The sequence below is a fragment of the Paramisgurnus dabryanus genome, chromosome 2 (assembly GCF_030506205.2).
Source record: "Paramisgurnus dabryanus chromosome 2, PD_genome_1.1, whole genome shotgun sequence".
Taxonomy (NCBI): Eukaryota; Metazoa; Chordata; class Actinopteri; order Cypriniformes; family Cobitidae; genus Paramisgurnus; species Paramisgurnus dabryanus.
Window position 1 is genome coordinate 44437940 of NC_133338.1, and position 21598 is coordinate 44459537.

At 35.6% G+C, this 21598-nt stretch overlaps 1 protein-coding gene across 1 annotated transcript in view; it reads left to right on the forward strand.

Moving 5' to 3' along the window:
* The first annotated feature begins 3404 nt into the window (after nucleotides 1–3404).
* pcxb (pyruvate carboxylase b) overlaps nucleotides 3405–21598 on the forward strand; it is a 271734-nt gene continuing 253540 nt past the window's right edge. The window contains exons 1-5 of the mRNA XM_065289014.2: nucleotides 3405–3689; nucleotides 14108–14244; nucleotides 15927–16111; nucleotides 16771–16936; nucleotides 19425–19570. Coding sequence (XP_065145086.1) covers nucleotides 14109–14244; nucleotides 15927–16111; nucleotides 16771–16936; nucleotides 19425–19570 — 633 coding nt within the window. The 5' untranslated portion in view covers nucleotides 3405–3689; nucleotide 14108. The remainder of the gene's footprint in view (nucleotides 3690–14107; nucleotides 14245–15926; nucleotides 16112–16770; nucleotides 16937–19424; nucleotides 19571–21598) is intronic.

Consider the following 21598-nt stretch of genomic DNA (forward strand, 5'->3'; position numbering starts at 1 on the left):
AGTGGTAAGACCGTGGCCTTTGGATCCGCATTTTGGACCTCTTTTCGTTTGACTTGCATCATCAGACTATGTTGTGGGTATTTGATTAAACAGTTCAGTGTGGCAATCCTTCTCATTTTAATACCTCTGACATCACAAGCTGGCCTTGGCAGACGATACTCTCGGTGTTTACATGTGCTGCAATAAAATGCAAACATTGTCCACTGATATTCCTTTTCTCTCCTTTCCATTGGATCATCACTGATTTAAGGCAACCTTTGATAAACAATGTATCTGATAAGATACGCACATGACATGATGCCGCAAGAGGCATTCGGATGGCTTACATGGTAAATCTAAGGTGATTTCTCAAAAACAAACACATGCCATTGTCTCTTTCTATGTTATTTATTTAAGTACTCATTCCTTTGAAGGAATTCTTATCCTTGTCTGTCTGCTATCAGCTTTCCTATTAAAGGACAGATCGCTGCAATAAAGAAAGACCACCAGAACAGAGTTCAGATGTTTTAAGCAGCCGACTGCTTATACGTGCACTATCAGAATTTTTTTTTTTCAAAAGTTGCCACTGGGACAATGCATTTTAAAATGGTACTAATACTAGATACAGATGATGAGGTTCCGTTATGTAAGGTAGCAATGTTTAACTTTGAGGTACTTATATGCACCTTTGGATTTTTTGATAAGGTACCGCCCCAATGATAACTTTTGTACCTTTTTTGAGTGTGTGAAGGTTGTCCCTGTTCTCCAGCTCTACTGCGGATTTTCTGGCATTAGGATTAAAACTTTTTCCAGCATAGATGATTCCCCAGGTGTGTCTACTCTGATCCTACTGCAGGGAGGTTTTTGGGTAACCACAAGTGCTTCTCTTATCATCAAAGGTTTTAGTCAATAATGTCTACGTGAACATTCATACATACACAATACAGCCTGCTTCTCATTTTAAAGAGCAGAATCAAACCCACAACTCCCATAGTACTATTCCACAACATCAGCTATTTTAGGTTAGCTTTGATGCAAGACTATGGCAATTCTAGGACAGATACACTTTCAGTTTGCAGTTTTGCTGTCATACTTTTGCTGAATGCATTAAACTTTTTAAGACGTGACGTTTTAGTCTCTGCCAGAGGTACATTCAGAAACACAAAGGGGCAACAGCAGCAATCCGTTTGCACGAGGAGGGGTTAAAACTGTTTTCCTCCGGATGTTTTTTTTTATTCAACACACCTTTACATAACAGCAGCAGGCAGGAGATAAACTATGTCGTAAAACCTATTTTCTTCTAAGGTTAGATTTACAGTCTTATCAGTGTTGGATAAACATTCATTGCTCTTTCAGCAGAATATAGGCTACGGTCTATGTTGGCAAAGAAGATTATTCTGTTTTATCTGTTTAATGTTATAACTCAAATATGCTGTAAATACAGTACACCAACAGACATGCCATCAATAATAGTATATCTTATCCCAGTGTAAATGTGAGTAAAAGATATCAATAGTAGGTTGTAGTTTTTCCCATTCCCATACGGCAAATATATACATTTCAATATGTTGTTGCTTAATATATTTTGTAGAAAGTAAAGTTTAATTAAATATATTTTTGAATTCAAAAATATATTTAGTTTTTACCTATGTGACAAAATGACGTAATACGCACGAGCGCTTTGTTCCCACGGCTGTGTTCCCAGCAGGTATTCAGCGCCAGATGCGTTGGTGACTTAGGAAATCTGTCATATCTTTGCTTTGTGAATAAGTTTAAAGCCCATATACTAGTGACATAAATTTCTTCCTCACGTTTATTCTCACGTTCGAATTTCCAAGATTGCTGCCGTAAGAAGAAAGTTATAAGTGAAGCAAAATTTCTCTCGTGTTTGGCATCAAAATCCTCTATGAAGGCGAGTATTTTTTTGTTTCAAACCAAATACTTATGAGAGAATACATTTAACTTGAATTAGGTGAAGTTTGGGATTGATTGTAACATTCGCATGTGTTTTTTACGATCCGCAAGTGACGTTGTTGTCAAAAGCAGAAACGGCCATTCAATCATATTGGCTTCCAAAACTTCTCCGTTTTTATCAATCTGTGCAGTATTTTTCAAAGTAATCATACAGAACGAAGGATTAGAATCTCTAGATTAAATTATTGGCCAGATTTTGTCAAACATATAAATAAATACATGCATGCATTTATTGATTTATTAATGATAAATAACATAATCATCAATTAATGTATTAATAATATCTGACAATTTAAATTGCTCGCCAGCATTATTAGTCAATTAAGAAATATTAAAGAAACAATGAAATGTTTCTTTAATATATAAAAATATAGTTTTTATTTGAGAGGGTTTTGATTTCAAATGGAAAGATATGCGTGGATTGATGCTCTTGGTTTCATTAATTAGTGGTTAATCAGAAATAATAAACAAATTGTATATACCTTTTAAAAATGTGTCATGTTAATCGTGTTGGGCTTTTACTTACCTACACTGTGGTGTTTGAATTATGTAAATAGACCAAGAAATGAGGAAGTTATGATATTTTAAAGTGTTTGGTCATATGGTTATGATTATATATGAATTTTCTAGTATTTATATATTTTGTCACATACTTATACAGTGTATACATTTATATATATACCTATATATTTATAAATACATACATACATATACATACATATATATATACTTAAAAACATATTTCAGGGTCAAGCAAATACATTTTTAATCTTACAATAGGCATATATTTAGGCTAAAAAACAAATGTGTTACATAATATAACAACACATAATGCTTTATATATATATATATATATATATATATATATATATATATATATATATATATATATATATATATATATATATATATATATATATATATATATATATATATATATATATATATATATATATATATATATATACAGTATATATATAATGTATGTTGTGTTTCGTACTGCTGGAGGATGTTTTATTATAAGACATTCTGTTCAATCCAATTAGGTGTCATTTATCTTCAATGTGAATGTATTTCCTGACTGAAAAATTTGAAGGGCACAATATAATTTACTTTTTAATTTTGTAATTTTAAAATGCATTTAAATGCATTAAAAAAGTAACAGTATTGAACCTCAAAAAGACATACAATTAAATGTGCAGTGGTTCCCCATACAGGATCAGATCTGAGAACCACTGCTGTAATACCATATTGCTGCTAGACTATCCAAAACTTAGCAAATAATTTTCATACTGATATCACTTTCCCCCCACCTCTTAAACTATATCTATCTGCTTTCAAATCCTGCCGCCCTTTACTGGTGAAAACAGAGCGTCTGCGGTTGGCCCATGTGCTTGAGGTGTGTATATATATTACGTAATCAGAGCGAGGATGAAAGATTGCATCTAGTGAATGAGACAGACATAGGTTAGAAGTGATAGACAGGGAGAGATTAAAAGGATCAGGCCTTGCAGTCCCACAGTTATAGTAGAGTTGTGACACTGTGCTTGCCTCATGCACTGGCATACAAAGCTCCTATAAACCAGCAACCCTGCTCATTTTACTGCTCTGAATCTGCTTACTATTCAGCAGGAGGAACTCTTAGGAGGAACTTTCTGTCCCAGTCTTTTGTGCGCACTGTGACATTTGCTGACATCTCTAGTGGTTTTGGACTGGATCTGAATTCATCTGGACAAGTAAGTACAGCTCTGTAGTGTTAAAGAGATGATTCACCCGAAAATAAAGTCTGTCTTCATGTTACAGGACTGATAGCATTGGTTTACTTTAATTGCATGTGATATGCAAAACAAGTTTGAGACTGAAGATGTTAGTCCTAAACAAAAAAATCAAGTTTATAAAATATGAAGATAAGAAAATAGTGACAGAATTTTTTAGAAATACTGTATTCAGTGTGTCAGGGGAAAATAGATAAGACTGTGTATTTTTTATCTTATGATAAACAGTGAACCAGGAAAGCTTACCTGCTGCAAACTTTGAGGTATGGGTGTGTATTCAGAGACCATGCGCATGTGGTCAAGCAACTATGTCAGTTTTATGATGTTAGTGTGTGTGTCTCTTTCAAACATTTCCTAAATATTCAGATTTTTAAGATTAATACTTGCATATTCATACAAATTGATGAGGTTTTTCTTATGTAAATTGTAGGCTTACCCTGCATGTTTATTGCATGTGCATTATTGTTTTAGAGAAGACGACTGTGAAATAACACATACAAACTAAATGTAGGTCTGTGTTGTGTGTGCACTTAACACTTTATTTGATCATTAACCATGCAACCTTTGGTAAACTGTCTAAAACACATTTTGATAATCTAATGAATATGACCTAGTTACTAGGGCTGTGTATCTGCAAGATTCTTGCAATACGATAGGTATCACGATTAGGCATGGGCCGGTTACCGGTTTCAAGGTATACCGAGGTTTAAAACAGTCAAGGTTTCAAAACCACTAAAATGTTCTGTGATACCGTCTCCAAGGTATGAGCTGTGCTTATACAAAATTCATTAAATCATGAAGTCATGTGATTGATTTGATGTTTACATTTAATATATATTACAAAAATATTATATATGTTTTGAAAGCATATTATAATTTAAAGGCTTTATTGTACCTGGCATTTGAAAATAACACATTTTAGTGTTCCAAATGGCAATACCGCAACACCGTGAAACCGTGATATTTTTGCTAAAGGTTATCATACCGCCAGAATCTTATACCGGCCCATGCCTAATCACGATACATGAGTTGTGATTAAAGATACATTGCGGTACTGTTAATCGAGACGATATATTTGAGCTATTTCCTATATTGGGGAAAATAATAGGATATAATTTTAGCAAAGCTGTCATTGAGAACACACCACAATATGCAAAACTTAACAAAAAAGTGGTGTGGCTAGTACTTCCTGACACTGATTAAGTTCAGCGATAAGAAGAATGTTAGTGGATGTAAACTCCAAACTAATGGGCGAGATGTAAACTTCAAAACGAAACAACTGCCATGAATCAAGTATGATAAAAAAAAAAAAAATAATGTTTTAGCATTTCTTTGAGAATCGATTCAGTATTTCCAAACAAAAAAATCACAATACTCACATGTCGATACGCACAGGCGTCTCCAACCTTTTTGTGAGCAAAAGCTACCACATTAGATAAAACAATTTGGGGGCTACTTTTGTATACACTGAAAAAAATGATTCATTCAATTTACTTTATTTTTTTAAGGTAATTGGACAAAAGTTTTTGTTTTGTTTTTCTATTTTTTTTGTTTAAAAGTAGCTTAAATAAATTGATTGTGACCCCTTACCTTAAAAAAAAAAAGTAAATTGAATGAATTTTTTTTCAGTGTATAGTCTACTCAAAACTTTTTTTACTTGTTGATTTAAATTTTATTTTACTTGTTGAAATGTTTTTTCATTGTTTAAAATGTTAACATACATAACAGAAGCGAAGCTAATATAAAAATATATCATAAATAAATAAATATTCAAATTAAGGATGAATGTGCAGGTAACCTCTATGCGGGCAACCTGGTGCCCGTGGGCACCATGTTGGAGACCACTGCTGCAGCATGTTGTTACTTTGGAACCTTAAAATCCCATTATAGACTTTAAAGGAAAATTCACCCAAAAATGAAAGTTTGATCAACATTTAAGCACACTCACGTGCGGTGACGCGATAAGCGTCTGGTCCGAACTTTACTTCTGGTTTCTCTTTGTTTAACAGTCTGACTAGTTGCTGAATCTGAACTCTTAAACAAATACCTCGTCAAAAATAACAAATGTTTTGGGTTCCTATGTAATCTACGTGTTGTTTATTTAGCTTGTTATATAAATAAACTACTTTAAAAGGACTTTGTTGTTATTTATTCTTCGCAAATTTTCCGGAAGTTACGTGATGACCACGAAAGCCGCGTGTTTATGTTGTAACTGCTGAAACTATATATACTGTAAAATATTCCTTGATGCACTTAATTTTTAAGTTTAATCAACTTGAATTTACAATTTATTTAAACTTTCTATAGTGAGGAGTTGCTATGTATAAATAATTTTAAAAAAGTTTAATAGCTTTAGTAATTATTTAACCTTATTTTTTATATACCTTATGTATAGCAACTTCTTACCAGTCAAGAAAGTTGATTAAATGATTTGATTAAATTTGAGTGCATCAAGTCATTTTAACAGTGTTTACATTTAACTAAATCCCCCAGTATTATGTTGTATCATCACACAAATGACAACGAACGAGCCTATTAAAGGTGATTATCTTGCATACTTATGTGACATACTACTCTAATGATCAAAACAAAATGCCTCATATGTGATAGCATATCTGATTGCATATCTTTTGTATTTAAACAACTTAGCTAATCAATTCCGTTTTGTTATCATTAACTTGATAAGCCGCCATTCAACTTTTGAGGACATAAAATCCCTGTACAGAGTTCAGTCTGGTTTTGTTTAATATGTCAATGATTACAAAACATCACAGAGAAACAAACTAAGTGGAAGACCACCAGCTTTGTACATTGTGTCCACGTAAAGCTCATAAAAGGAGGATGGGATTGTTTATGTCTGACAGAGAGATAACAGTAATCACGTATTACACATCAACTAAGGGTCTATAGTGCATAGTAGTGTGTGTGTAAGCAGAATTTTACTTTTGCCATCAAACTAAATCACACTTTTAAATAAATAAAAAACTGAATAAAATGCCAGCAAGCTGTACATTTTCAGATAAAGCACTAGTCATATTATTGTAACTCCTCTGCCTATATATTGACTTTCGAGAGTGATGCTAAAATGTTGACTCAGATTGTAAATTCATAAAGTTTTATTTGAATGTGTGCTTTAACTGCTTGAGCACGTCTTATCTACTCTAATAGCAAAACATTTACACTGCTCAGGATGTAAAGGCGTAGTGCACCTATCTGCTAGTGCGCTAATGGACAAACACAGGAGAAATATCAGTCAGGTGGAAAAGAGGTGAGACTGAAAAGTGTGGAGAAGAGAGCAACAAAATAGTCCCAAAAGCACAGCTGATGCAGAGCTCTATTTAAATTGTGTAAGGCGGTGGTTAAACTTGTTGATTTTACCCAGCTTGACCTGTCAGGGCAATGTTCAGTGTATTTACCAGTAAGTGAGCAATTTTGGTAGGCACCAATGGCCCGATCATATTATTTTCTTATAATTGCCGCTTGTTGAGCTCTCAGTGGGTTTAGAGGTGAGCCACGGCCATTTCGGGTTTGACTTTAGCCTTTAGGTATGAGGCTGTGTGATTATATTATATAATGTAATACTTGTTAGCTCAGTGGTACAGCATTGTGTTAGCAGAAAAAAAGGTTTTGTGAATTTAAGGAACACACCTGTATAGCTTTTAGTGCACTATATGTCGCTTTGTATAAAAGGGTCTGCAAAATGCATACATGTAAAGTTAGGCACAATCTCTTTAGTATACTTATTTATAATATGGCACAGTTTTAAATAATTTTTAAACTATATTAGTTATTTAATAATTATGTTATTTAATAAAAAATAGTGTTTTTCCTCCATACAAAAAGAAGGTATAACTCAAGGTAGCATATACATTTTGCTGGACAATATTGTATAAAAAAGAGGTTGTTCATTGGATTTTCCCACATGATAAAAGTTCATGTTAAAGGAATAGTCTACTCATTTTCAATATTAAAATATGTTATTACCTTAACTAAGAAGAGTTGATACATCCCTCTATCATCTTAGTGCGTGCACGTAAGCGCTGGGGCGCGCTGCGACACTTCGATAGCATTTAGCTTAGCCCCATCAATTCAATGGTACCACTCAGAGATAAAGTTAGAAGTGACCAAACACATCAACGTTTTTCCTATTTAAGACAAATAGTTATACGAGCAAGTTTGGTGGTACAAAATAAAACGTAGCGCTTTTCTAAGCGGATTTAAAAGAGGAACTATATTGTATGGCGGAACAGCACTTTTGGGAGTACTTCAACTCGCCTGAAAAATCCGCTCCCCTTCTCCCTCTCATAATGGGAGAGGGAGAGTGTTACTGCGCCGAGTCGAAGTACTCCCATGTAAAATGTGCTAAAAATATATTTAGGAGTGGTTAGGAACCACGTGAAATAAATTTGAACCATCTTTGTATACAAAGATAGTATTTTAAAAGTATTTTAGTTCATATTCATGGGGTCTCAACAAAGCACAAATAAGTACACTTAGATGTTCTTAAGATTATCTTAAGAAGTACTTAAAGGTAGGGTAACAGATTTGATCCTGAAACATTTTTAGTTATGCTGGTTAAAAGTCTCCTCACATTCTGATAGCAATCACTATGTTAAGTTGTTTAAATGTATTTGTAAAAATTTATGTCATCTGTGAAAGGCGTAGGACCAAAAAATGTTCAACAAATCATAGATTTTGGTCCGAACGGACGTTTCCTTTTATGTCCCTCATACGTAAGCGTAATTTGAATTCGCACCGCGCAGCGAGTCCACACAGATACCATACGTCATCGGCGCGTTCACGTGTGCTCTGTCTGTAAACAGCGAGAACAGCAAACTTTTCTGCTGAATTGACAACCTACACAGGAGCAACAAAACTAAATGCATCTTTTATAACAACAACAGCAAAAACTGCCTGGATCAGCAAGAGCAAAAACCCAAATTAACATCGGTAACTTTACTGCTTTACCGCGAGATGCAAACAGCTACAGGAGGCAAAGGGTCTGAAAGGGTCGTTGCACTGTTTATTTTGGTAAGGTAGGTACGCGATATGTTTGTATTGAGATGGATTCAGATATTCTACTTTGATGAAACATTGTGTTGCTTATGAAATTTGTGTTCGTTTTCCGGATTAGCATAACGATATAGTTACTACGTCTACACAATCGAACGTGTGCTTAAACTAATTCTGATGTAAACCAGTTGTTTATGTTGGTTATTTTGGAAGTGTCATTCACTTTGTACTGCAAAGTTTTCTCACTGGTGAATTGAGACATGAGACGTGACCGTCTGATCTGTGCGTGTTCATGTGTTTGGAAAGAGGCGTGACTTTGGATGGCGATTTGACTTGAGGGTGGGATCGGGATTTCATTGCTAGGCGGCTACCGTTAGCATTTTTCAAAATGTGTTACCCTACTTTTTTTGAAAATATGCTAATTTTTCTCCCCTGCTTAGCTAATCTCCGGGTCTGGCGGTACCACTTTTAGCATGGCTTAGCATAATCCATTGAATCTGATTAGACCATTAGCATCGCGCTCAAAAATAACAAAGAGTTTTGATATTTTTCCCATTTAAAACTTGACTCTTATGTAGTAACATCGTGTACTAAGACCAACGGAAAATTAAAAGTTGCGATTTTATAGGCAGATATGGCTAGGAACTATACTCTTATTCTGGCGTAATATCAAGGTTTTTGCTGCTGTACCATGGCTGCAGCAGGCGCAATGATATTACATAGCGATCAAAAGTAGTCCCCTTGGTAACTTTCAATAGCAAGGGACTATTTCCAAGGGTCCTTGATTATTACGCCAGAATGAGAGTGTAGTTCCTAGCCATATCGGCCTAGAAAATTGCTAATTTTCCATCGGTCTTAGTACACAATGTAACTACAGAAGAGTCAGGTTTTAAATAGGAAAAATATCGAAACTCTTTGGTTATTTTTGAGCGCGATGCTAATGGTCTAATCAGATTTAATGCATTGTGCTAAGCTATGCTAAAAGTGGTACGGCCAGAGCCGGATATCAGCTGAATGGATTTCAAAACAGTCAAAATAAAATTTTTAACTCTAGGGGAGCTGGAAAATGAGCATATGTAATTTTTTTAACGAGAAGTGTCCCTTTAAGAACAAACTTAGTGCGCAAAAATAGACCACTTTAAGTACATTATGGAAGTGTAGGCTACTTCTTCTTCACCTGGGAAGGCAACCAAGCATTACTAATATTTTATTGCTCATACATATGATTATGAATTTGTAGAAGCACATATCCATAAGCATAAACTTTGGTGCAGAACTGTTTTTTATGCTATATAGACATAAATAATACCTGAATGTGGCTTGTTGATGAGAGGTGTGTTATTACTTTTCCAAGTGACTGAGCTTGGGCAAACAACAGACAATAAAAAAGACATAAAAATCCCATATAGTTGTACTGAAGAAGGGAATGGAGCTATATCTAGAATATCATTGAGACTTTGGAGTGGTCGCTTTTGGGTAATAAAAAACTGCCTAACAACCACACAGAACACCCTAGCAACTGCATAGCAATGCTTTGAACAAACACTAATAAGCATTAATCACATTTTTATTGAAACATGCAAAAAAAATGTTACAATGCTATCATATATCAAGACAGAACTAGGCAAAAGAGCTTAATCTTGTAATTATTGTATTTTTAGACTTTCTCTGTTCACTAAGTCACATGCAAGCATGAAAAGCTACGTCATTTAATTTTAACTGAAAGGTAAGCATGCTCCAATTGAACTGGCAGGTGGGTGAGAAAATAGATTTGAATATTGTGTCTGCTATCTGTGAGACTGAGTAGGTGACAAAAGACAAAAATACACAGTGGGATGAGAGCTTACTTGCGCATAATTTATAGTTTACGTCCTACACGCACGCACGCACACACACTGTAAAAACGTTGCACATTTTTAAGTATAATCAAATTGTCTGTACAATGTCAGCAAACTATTATAAACATTAAATACTGGTGGGTTGCTGTAACTTATAAAAAAGTAAAAATAGCCGAACTTATTTTAATGATAAAAATAAATGATGTGACACCTAAAGGTTGCTTTTTAGACCTTAAATCTTAGCCGATGAACTTCTATTTACAGTACTGAGAGAACTACTAAGGTCCGAGACACCAGAATGATCCTCTCATTTTCATTCAGAGCTTTGATAAAGCTGCCTGTGATAGATAGACAGACAGCCATACACACGCGCGCACTTGCTTATGCAAACAAACATACACGGTCGCGAGAAGGCCTACAGATTGCGAAAGTGGCAAACTAAAGATGTTGCCAATGTAATGTAAATCGATCCCCTGGGCAAGCTTTTTTGCTAAGATCAGCACGATAAAGGGGCACGTTTGGATCTAAACCAGTTTTGATTAACCATTAGAGAGACAAAGTGAAACTTTTTGACTTGATCTTATTATTGAACTCCAAATTTGCGTTTGTTTGATTCCATCCTTAATCCACCAAAAAATAATTAAGCACTTACCTGAGTGCTATAAAAATCTTGGAAGTTGGAACATTCCGCCATCCTATTTCCATCTTGAATTCCAAATCATTAATATACATTTATTAATTATGGAGTTCTGTGAGCATGCAAGCTCTCAATTACAGACAGTAAAACAAAGTTACATTCATCTTTCGGTTAGATATTTAACATGCGAAGTCATTATAAACCGCAAGGTGGCAGCAGTCATTTATTAAAACGGATTCAAAATGTAAATTATGTATAAATCAGTCGTTTTCATTGTGGGGTAGGCGGTGTGACGATGGGGTACGCAACACAAAGCATATAAAACATTTAAAGCTTAAAAAAAGTTTCGGTATTTCTCACAGGTTAAGCATAAATGCGTGCACCTTTTCGTGTTCATGCACAGCTGCGCTGATCGATTACTGTATGACATCAAAGTACCGCGAGAGCGATATTCGAAATCTCTTTATGTGTAATAAATAGTCCAATCAAACTAGCCAAATTATCTTATAGCCGTCAAACATGAGTGTTTACTGGGTTTGTTCTATTTTGTTACATCCACACCGCATAATTTCTAGAGCAAGAGAGACTAGATATGCTTATAACTTTCTTATTGAAAATGTATTTGGAAAGCATAATTTAATATAAGTACTATTGCCTATCGCGACTATGGTTTGTGTAAGTACTGAAAGTTCTTAACTCACGCTCAATACTGTCGTTAACTAAAAATATTGTAAAGTAACCTGTTTGATATAAGGGTGTTATTTATACAAAATGTCTTATGTACAGTATGTGAGTCTAAATAGAGGGGCAGTACAAATGTTTATTGTTAAAATTTTGGGAAATAGTACAACATGTTACTGTACATCGCTGTGCAAAAAGAGGGAATGCAACCTCACCACTGACCTCCATATTTGACTGGATTGCAGATGGCTGAATTGATAATGCAGAAACATAGCTGCTTTGGTAAATTGACCAGTGACTGACAGCCAGTACGTTGACCTTAAATGACCGGAGTTTATCAGGATCCAACTAAACAGTGCTTGTTTCTTATTTAAGTATAAATATGTTTGCATTAAAGATTTTTAAACTAATGTGGTTCAAAACATTGACAAAAATCACATTTAGAAGATATAAGCCTTTACAACTTTCAGTCTTACTTCCATCAATAAAGATCAATGATTTTGTGAAGCCCCTCATCAGATTCCAAGTTGTGAGGTAAAAGCTGGTGGCTATTTGGCTTATAATAGTACAAGGGGGCATGGCTTCCTCCCATTGACAGATAGACACGACATGCCTAACAATCTTTTTTGTCGCTTTGGACAAAAGCCCTAACCTTAAATGCCCCCTTTTGGAGGTACTTCCCACTTGTGGACTTTATGCCCTCCTATGGAGCTCTTTACAACTTTACTTTTGTAAAGGGGACATTTCACAAGACTGTCAAAGATGTCAAATAAATTTTTGGTGTCCCCAGAGTACGTAGGTGAAGTTCTAGCTCAAAATACCATATATATACAATTTATTATAACATGTAAAAAATTGGCACTTTGTAGGTGTGAGCAAAAATGTGCCGTTTTGGGTGTGTCCTTTTAAATGCAAATGAGTTGATCTCTGCACTAAATGGCAGTGACGTGGTTGGATAGTGCAGATTAAGGGGTGCAATAATCCCCTTCTGACATCACAAGGGGACCCAAATTTCAATTTTTTCACATGCTTGCAGAGAATGGTTTACCAAAACTACACTGTAAAAAAAAATCCGTAGAAATTACAATGTTATTGCAGCTGGGTTGCCGGTAATTTACCGTAGATTTAAATTTATGTTATTTACTGGCAAGAGTTTGTTCAAAGTTAAATAAATTTTAAATATTAACAAGTCTTTATCTTTACAGAATAAAACTATACAATAACAGTCTCATGCAAAGCATTCTGGGAACCATAAATCATCATCAACCCTTTTCTGTTTTTTGCTTCAGATTTTGTTTCCCAGAACGTTTTGCTTGATGCTGTTTTTTTTGTTTTACTCTGTAAAGACAAAGACTTGTAAATGTTAAATGTTCATTCAACTTTGAACAAAATTTTGCCAGTAAATAACATAAATTTAAATCTACGGTAAATTACCGGCAACCCAGCTGCAATTTTTACGGATTTTTTTTACAGTGTAAGGTTGGGTTGTTCTTTTTTATGTTTTCTAGGTTGATCGAAGCATTGGGGACCCAATTATAGCACTTAAACATTTTCAAGATTTTCATGATATGTCCCCTTTAAAATAAATGGGAAATGTTTATCTGAGTTGATTTACGATAAGGACATAATACATGTTTCAATATGGCGATCTCAAATGCCAAAATCACGCTAATTTACACTTGTATCATAATGCAAAAACACCCAATCCTAATTTTTTTATCTCCATAACAAATCCGAGATGACCAGACATGGACTCATAGATGGACCTAAATGTTTTATGAATTATTGCTGTCTGTGATTCCCTGAACCTGGAGACTGCAGTGTACACTATGAATTTATACAATGAACATGAATTTGTCTAAATGTGTGATATGAATAAATAGTGCTCCAAAACGCCCGTTTAAATAATATCCTCTATTGAAATGAATGAAGGCTTGGATCCGGAAACAGTATTCTCTACGTCATGACTTAACAAGTGACCTGACTGCCACAGTCTTATATTATTTTTGTATTGAAAATCCTGGGCCATTGGTTTGGTGTAGATATCAAGAATCTGTCTGTGTATTCAGAAATGTGCAATTTTTCAGATGAATTAAAGTCAAGTCCTCCACTGGACAGTTTATCATTAATTAATTTAGAAAGAATAGGTAGAATCAGCGCAATTGTTCTGGTTTACTATACCTTTTAATCTTCATCTTTGTTTTCTCTAGGATGCTCTTGCGTTTCGGAGGGACCAGGGGGATCCTGCTCTTCAGGAGGAGAGTGGGTTTATCCTGTCGTTTTGCCCACTTGGTTCCCCAAAGCACGGAGTATCGACCAATCAAAAAGGTCATGGTGGCAAATAGAGGTAAGACTTGTTATCCTGAGATTAGATATTTTGCAAAGATTAAAAAAGACAAAAAAATTGTGTTCACATTGTCTAAATGCACATAGGTCCCAGGGCTATCGTATTGTCACAGCACAAACGCCATTTTAGCTTTAAAGGAGCATTTCACCCGTAGAAACATTAATCTTTATTGAAAGTGTGTCATATTTGTAGTCGAAATGTAACATACATTTAGAATTTGGTGCCTATTTGACCGAGAAAAGTACCGTGTTTGTAGTCTCACCCTCTCAACAAAGATATTGGACTTCCTTCTTTCAATGATGCAAAATGATGATTTTTACATCATTGAAATAAGGAAGTGCAACACTGAAATCTGTATTTCTCCTGTCTCAGCGGCAACTGAGGAAATTATGCACGACCATTCAAAAACATGACTGGGGTTCTAACTACAAAGCTTAATGCAAATGGGTGAAGTGTCCCTTTAAAGCAACACTATGTAGTTTTTTTACCTTTAAATAATGTCTTTAAAATTATTTCAGTGATAGAACAACTTTTAACTGAACATATTGTACTGTTGCTGCAACCTGAGCAGCCTCCTAGCTGTTACAAGCACACTCTGAAAGTGGTGGTGGAGGGTAGGAAACACAGCCCCGCCCCTCCCCCTGCCTGCAGAAGAGTGTGTGATACCAGGCACTGTTGCACTTTTCAACCACATGGGGGAGCTGTAAGCCATTTTTACATGGAAACTACATAGTGTTGCTTTAAAGCATGAATAGAAATGTATAATCTATCATTATTTACTTACCATTTATATTAACCTGCATGCATGATTGGAGAAACATGCTCCAGCAGTTGTTTTCTATATAACAGCAGTTCATAGTGACCATGTATATTAAGCTTCAAACGTAAAAATGATTTTTACTATTAAAAGTCTTTTGAAACAATTTATTAAAGAGTAACTAAACCCTAAACCAACTTTTTTTAGTTAATGATCTGTAAGAATGGGGCTTTATTAGTGCTGTTCGTTGATTTTAGTAAGTTTTTTGACATTTGGATCAAGTGTTTCAATACTACAATATATGGTGTAAAAACGTCTGAGTGCTGCCCTCTTCAGGTTGAACGGTGGCTACTGCAGTTGAATTTTCCTATTGGATGGTGGGTCCAAAAAATGACTCGTGACGTAAGCAGGTTCAAGATCACCACGCCCTTATTACGATCTCACCACACACTTAGTTCGTCCCCTCTATCTCCTTGGGATCTGCCCACTTTTCTTGCATTTTTCAAATATTGCCAGTGGGTGGAGTCAGGCTCTGACCAGGGGTTTAGTTACGCTTTAAAAGATTCATGTGAAGAGCAGACTAAAATTTAAGAAAATGTCAGGTTTGATGTCAGTGTTTCACATGTCTCAGTATTAGTCAGTGTTGTTAACATGATTCATATGAAGCATGATGTCATATTTAATTTAAATGCTTAATGAAGGGATATGGCTTAGGTCTTTGCATATACAGCACAAAATACAGACAACATTTGTGCTGCCTTTGGGGTTTTATCATTTGAAAAAAAATGTCTTCTAGACATGGGCTTCATAAGGAAACACAGCATCCATGCTTTGGAAAAATATAAATGCAGACAGAATTAAAATGATTAGGTAAATATTCATTTAACACTCACTAACCACAGCTGCCATCAACCTTTTAATTCAGGCGAAATAGCCATCCGGGTGTTTCGAGCATGCACAGAACTTGGCATCCGGACGGTGGCTGTATATTCCGAGCAGGACACCGGACAGATGCACAGACAGAAGGCAGATGAAGCTTACCTGATCGGAAAAGGCCTGCCTCCCGTTGCAGCCTATCTACATATCCCCGACATCATCAAAGTAGCTACGGTGAGCTATATGTCTGTATATCATGCTGCTATTTATCTCCCTAAATTAATGTCTATCTCTGTTCAGAAAATGCTCCTCTTGCATTGCTTGCTTGGTACTCTTTCCTATTTTCCTATGTCAATAATATGTGATGCTCAAATAGATCTGTTGCCGTTTTTTGGTCTAGCATCAGAGCCAGATACAGATCCTTTGGTGCTCTCTCTCATACAGCACAGGCAGCATACCCTTCAAACCAGCAGCCTAGCCACAACAATACATTAATAATGGATAAACACCAAGAACACACACACATACACACACACACACACACACACACACACACACACACACACACACACACACACACACACACACACACACACACACACACACACACACCACACCACACCATAATGAAACCGAACACGCAGCCAACACCATCGTCTCTAACCTCAGCAGACGGCCTCCGAATAATTAGTCTTTCTCCAATGCAATTACCATGTTGCACACAGTCAGCCAACAGAAAGAGGGGGCTTTCAACTTCTCTATCTGATTGGGATTTTAATGAAATTAGTATTTTCCAGCATCAGAATAATTAGTGCTGACTGCTGAGCTACATACACATAATGTTTATTTTTATTCAAGTCTTATTTCTGTCTTTCTCTCTCACTTTCTCTTAGGAAAATAATGTAGATGCCATCCACCCTGGTTATGGGTTTCTATCTGAGCGGGCAGACTTTGCCCAGGCCTGTGCTGATTCTGGGGTGAGATTCATTGGTCCTTCCCCAGAGGTTGTGCAAAAGATGGGGGATAAAGTGGAAGCTCGTGCCCTGGCCATTACAGCAGGTGTGTGTGCAATATTATAATGAACTACAGAAATACAACTTTTCAATGAATAGATCACCCAAATCTGAAAATTCTGTCATTATTTACTCTAGATATGTGAGAATAAATGCCGATATACAGTAATAATACCTGGCCGATAGCTATTCTGAATCACACAGCCGATATTATGCACAGCTATTTCATGTACTACGACTTTTGGTCAGCAAGTCCTTATCGATTTGAAATCACTGTAAGTTTGAGTCGTTTATATACATATCTCTTTACTTCCGGTCATATATGGCAGGTGGACAGGGTCTGGGAGAAGATCGCACTGATTAGCAATTAGCAACACGATTCAACTTAAAACGATCCGATCAGATCTCTAAGGAACAAATTCAAATCCCACCCTGCCTTATTTTATTTCAGAAGCCGGTTTCACTCTGATATCGTTACCACAGGGTGTCAGGAATTTCAGATGAACCCAAGCATGGACGATGACGGGTTAGACAAAAAGACTTTAATGTTGACACAAGACAAAACAAAAGCCCACGTGGGGGCATAGAGTATGGAGCAAACGTATTAACAGGCACAAAACACTAGTGATGTTAGGTTCTTGAACGAATCGTTCTTTTGAGCCAGTTCTCAGGAAGTAACCGGGCGAGCCGGTTTACAAATCGAACTGAATCGAACTTTAGTTTTGGGCATAGGTTCCGGGTTGATGATGCAGGACGCACAGCCGAAATAGCACGTCGGACTTAAAAAGAACCGAACGAAGTTTGTCGATGATTGCCGAGGCGAGGATTGCCGACGATTCTGATGGCTGAGTTGCTGACACTGCGTGTGTATCACCGAGGATTTGAACGAGTCTGATGCGCAAAGTTTCTTGTTTTATTAGATTGTTTTTATTAAAAAGCTTTATTTTTAGTACGATTTATTGTGCATGCAAATCATATTTTAGTTGTTTATGGAAAACCTATGAGTTTAAAAGAAAAGTTTATTTATTTTTTATACTTAGGATATTTAGAACACATCCACAATTGTGCATCAGTGTAATTTAGGAATCTTATCCAAGTTGTAGTTTAGTCAAAACTGGTCAGTTGTATCTGGAATTTACAATCCGTGATTTAAACTGTGACAACAAACATTCCTAACTTGTGAATGAAACCTTCACAAAAACAACTTTTTATTTGAATGTTTTAATGTGTTGACACAAACGATTTTATTTGAATGTTTCATTGATACAAGTAGTTAGAAAATAAATGCGTAGTGATGTCATTTCTTGATGACGTCAGGAACTGGTGAATCGGCTTTTTGAACCGGTTCAATGAGCCGAACTGTAAAGAGCCGGTTCGCAGAAATGAATCGGACTTGCATCACTACAAAACACTAAACTAGAATAAAGACTTGACAATTACACTTGACTAGACTTGACTTGAACAATACACGACTTGAAAACACAAACAATACAAAATGAATGTGCAGAGAACTAAGGACACAATGAAATTAAATAAGTAAATCTAAACAAGGTAACAAGGGGAAAACAGGTGATGGGAATGAACTAATGATTAACAATAAGCAAAAGAACGAGGGGGCGGGGGCGGGGACAAGAGACCAGATACCGAATGCACATGACCCGATACACAAGGCCATGAGCCTCCACATGGGACTGCCAGAACCTTGTCATCATGACTAGACATAAATATTAAACAGGACTCTTTGGCAGGATCCTGACACAGGGAAAATAAGACAATAGCTACTTCAGTTTCATGGCGACTTTGAACCATTTCCTGGAGCTGCTTGTGTAATGTTTTTTCTTCTGCGGCCCATATTGAGTTTCTGCACAAGAGCGCCATCTGGCTTTTGGATGTAGCGGCATTAAACCGTTATTTATAGAGAAGCATAGCAAGCATCATCAGAATTTACTCAAGTTGTTCCAAACCTATATACATTTCTTTGTTTTGCTGAACACAAAGGAATGTATTAGTAATCAAGTATAACCATTGACTTACACAGTAGGAAATAAAATAACTATAGTGGTCAATGGCACTCAAAAACGGTTTGGTTACAAACATCACTCAAAATATCTTTATTTGTGTTCAGCAGAACAAATACATTTATATAGGTTTGGAACAACTTGTGGGTGAGTAAATAATGACAGAATTGTATTTTTTGATGGTAAATAATTTAACCTCTCCCCGACCTAATATGTAGAAGCCACTGTAAGTTAATTTCTCTTTACAGTTTTAAGGAATTTGAGGAATTGTGCCTTGCAAAAAATCTGTTTGTTTGCACAGACTGTCTCTGTTGTTTTGTGCTGTTTGTGTTGTGCTTCAATAGTCAACACATATGTTGAGAACAAAATGTCAAACACTCCAACCAATCATGTAGTACACTTTGTAATTTTTACAGTAGTTAATTCTGTCTTATTCTCTTCTTTTCCATATTAGTGTGATTTATGTATACAACAGTTTACAATTTTTTTTATGTGCATGTTTGTGTTTGTGTGAAGGTGTTCCAGTGGTTCCCGGAACACATGCCCCAATCACTTCCCTTCAGGATGCTCAGGAGTTTGCAAAGACGTATGACTTTCCCATCATCTTTAAAGCTGCATATGGAGGAGGAGGTCGTGGAATGAGAGTGGTCAAAGGTTATGAGGTCTGTGTCTTTTTCTTATTTTTGGTTTGTAAATGTGGAAAAATTACTATCATATGATGACATTGATGACCAAAGCAGTTTATCCATCTAAATAACAATGAGCCTCCATGTGAAAAAACTGCAATAAAACCTATTCAAATGAGATTGTTACCCACGCAAAGCTGCCAGAGTGATAAGGAATAATAGTCTTATCCCACCTTAATACTACAGAGTAATTGAATGAAACATTTCCACTCATTTAGTCTCTTACTACTTAGGTTCTGAAATTGTCTGATTAAAGGTGCAATTTGTATAATCTGTGCCGCTAGAGGGCGCACGATCAAAACAATAACAATGACGTAGATTAATGGCGCTCTGAAGCAGTGTGGAATTATGGGATTTGTTGTCTTTAACTTAACCACTGATGGCCATCAATCAAACGGGAACGAGAAATCATGTTGATTTTGAATGTTGCATTTGATGACATCGTTTGATTTCATTATGTAAAGTTTCATGTAATGTTCAAAACTTAATTGTTAGTCATAGATGTTACAGTATTAGTCCAATTCAATGGTGTGTTAATAATGAAATAAAACGATGTCATCAAACGCAACATTGAAAAAACTTGATTACCTCATCCCCAACATGATTTCTCGTTCCCGTCTGATTTATGGCCATTAATTCTTAGGTAAAATGTTGATTTTTTAAAGGGTTACGTATCAAAACAACTCACCTGTAGCGTAAAACACAAGCAAAACGGCATCTCTGTCTAGTTGAAGGTTGTCGCGAAGCTCTCTCCATCCAGATAATGCAACACTGATATTGATCCTCATTCTTTCTCTCTTCTTTGTTCCAAACTCTTCTTGGGTCGTTTGGTTGGCCCGTACGCTTAAGGGAGCTGTCTTTGCTGACACAACCAGTGGCAGATGGTAAAGAGTAATCGTAGTCCATAAACAAGCAAGTAGCCTGACAGACGCTATACACTAACTTCCGCATTTTTCCACGAAACTGTTGTCATGTGGCTTCTATGTCAGTAAAGGCGGTAACAAAGGGTAACGTTGGATATTAACGTCATTGACAGGCGACTGCACTGCCCGTGTCACTGTTTAGAATGTCAATTTTCTCACGATTTACAAGTAGTTGAAAACATAAGAGATATTGTAAGTAATCAGCTGAACAAAATATATAAATTGGCCTAGTGGTTTTTGGATATTTTACTGCAAATATCTTACAAATTGCACCTTTAAATTAGAAGTTTAGTTTTGGTTATAATAAATAATTTAGTATTATAACTTAAACTTTTTTACTTTCAATAAAGTTGTATTTGTGAACATTAGTAAATGCATTAGCAAACCTGAACTAACAATGAACAATGTAGTTTTTCAGCATTTATTAATCTTTGTTAATGTTTGTAATGCCAAGCGATTGTTCATGTTCATTGTGCATTAAAGGAATAGTTCACCCAAAATTCTTTCCTCATTTACTTCCCCTCATGTTGCTACAAACCTGTATTAATTTCTTTAGTCTGCTGAACACAAAGGAAGATTTTTTGAGCAATGTTTGTAACCAAACCATTTGTGAGCAACATTGACTTTCATAGTAGGATTTTTTCCTACTATGGAAGCAATGATGATTCTGTTTGCTGCTTAATTACAAATATCTTCCTTTTTGTTCAGCAAATGTATATAGGTTTGTAACAGCATACGGTTGAGTAAATTTTCATTGTTGGGCTAACTATCCTTTTAAGTAATGTCAACAATTGCAACATTTGATTTAAAAAATTTTTTTAGTAAATGCTGAAATTAACATGAACTAAGATTAAATTTATTTTTTTAGAAGTATTGATTATTATTAGTTCATGTTAGCTAATGCATTAAATAAAGTTAACAAATACAACATTATTAAAAAGTGTTTTCACGTTTACTTTAGTTTTTTTACACCTTAGGAGACACATTCATGTTAACGATACAAGATGCTCGCTTTGCACCTTCATTTGTCCTAATAAGTCTTGGATAAGGCTTCAACAATACCTGCAATTCCTGTGGAGAC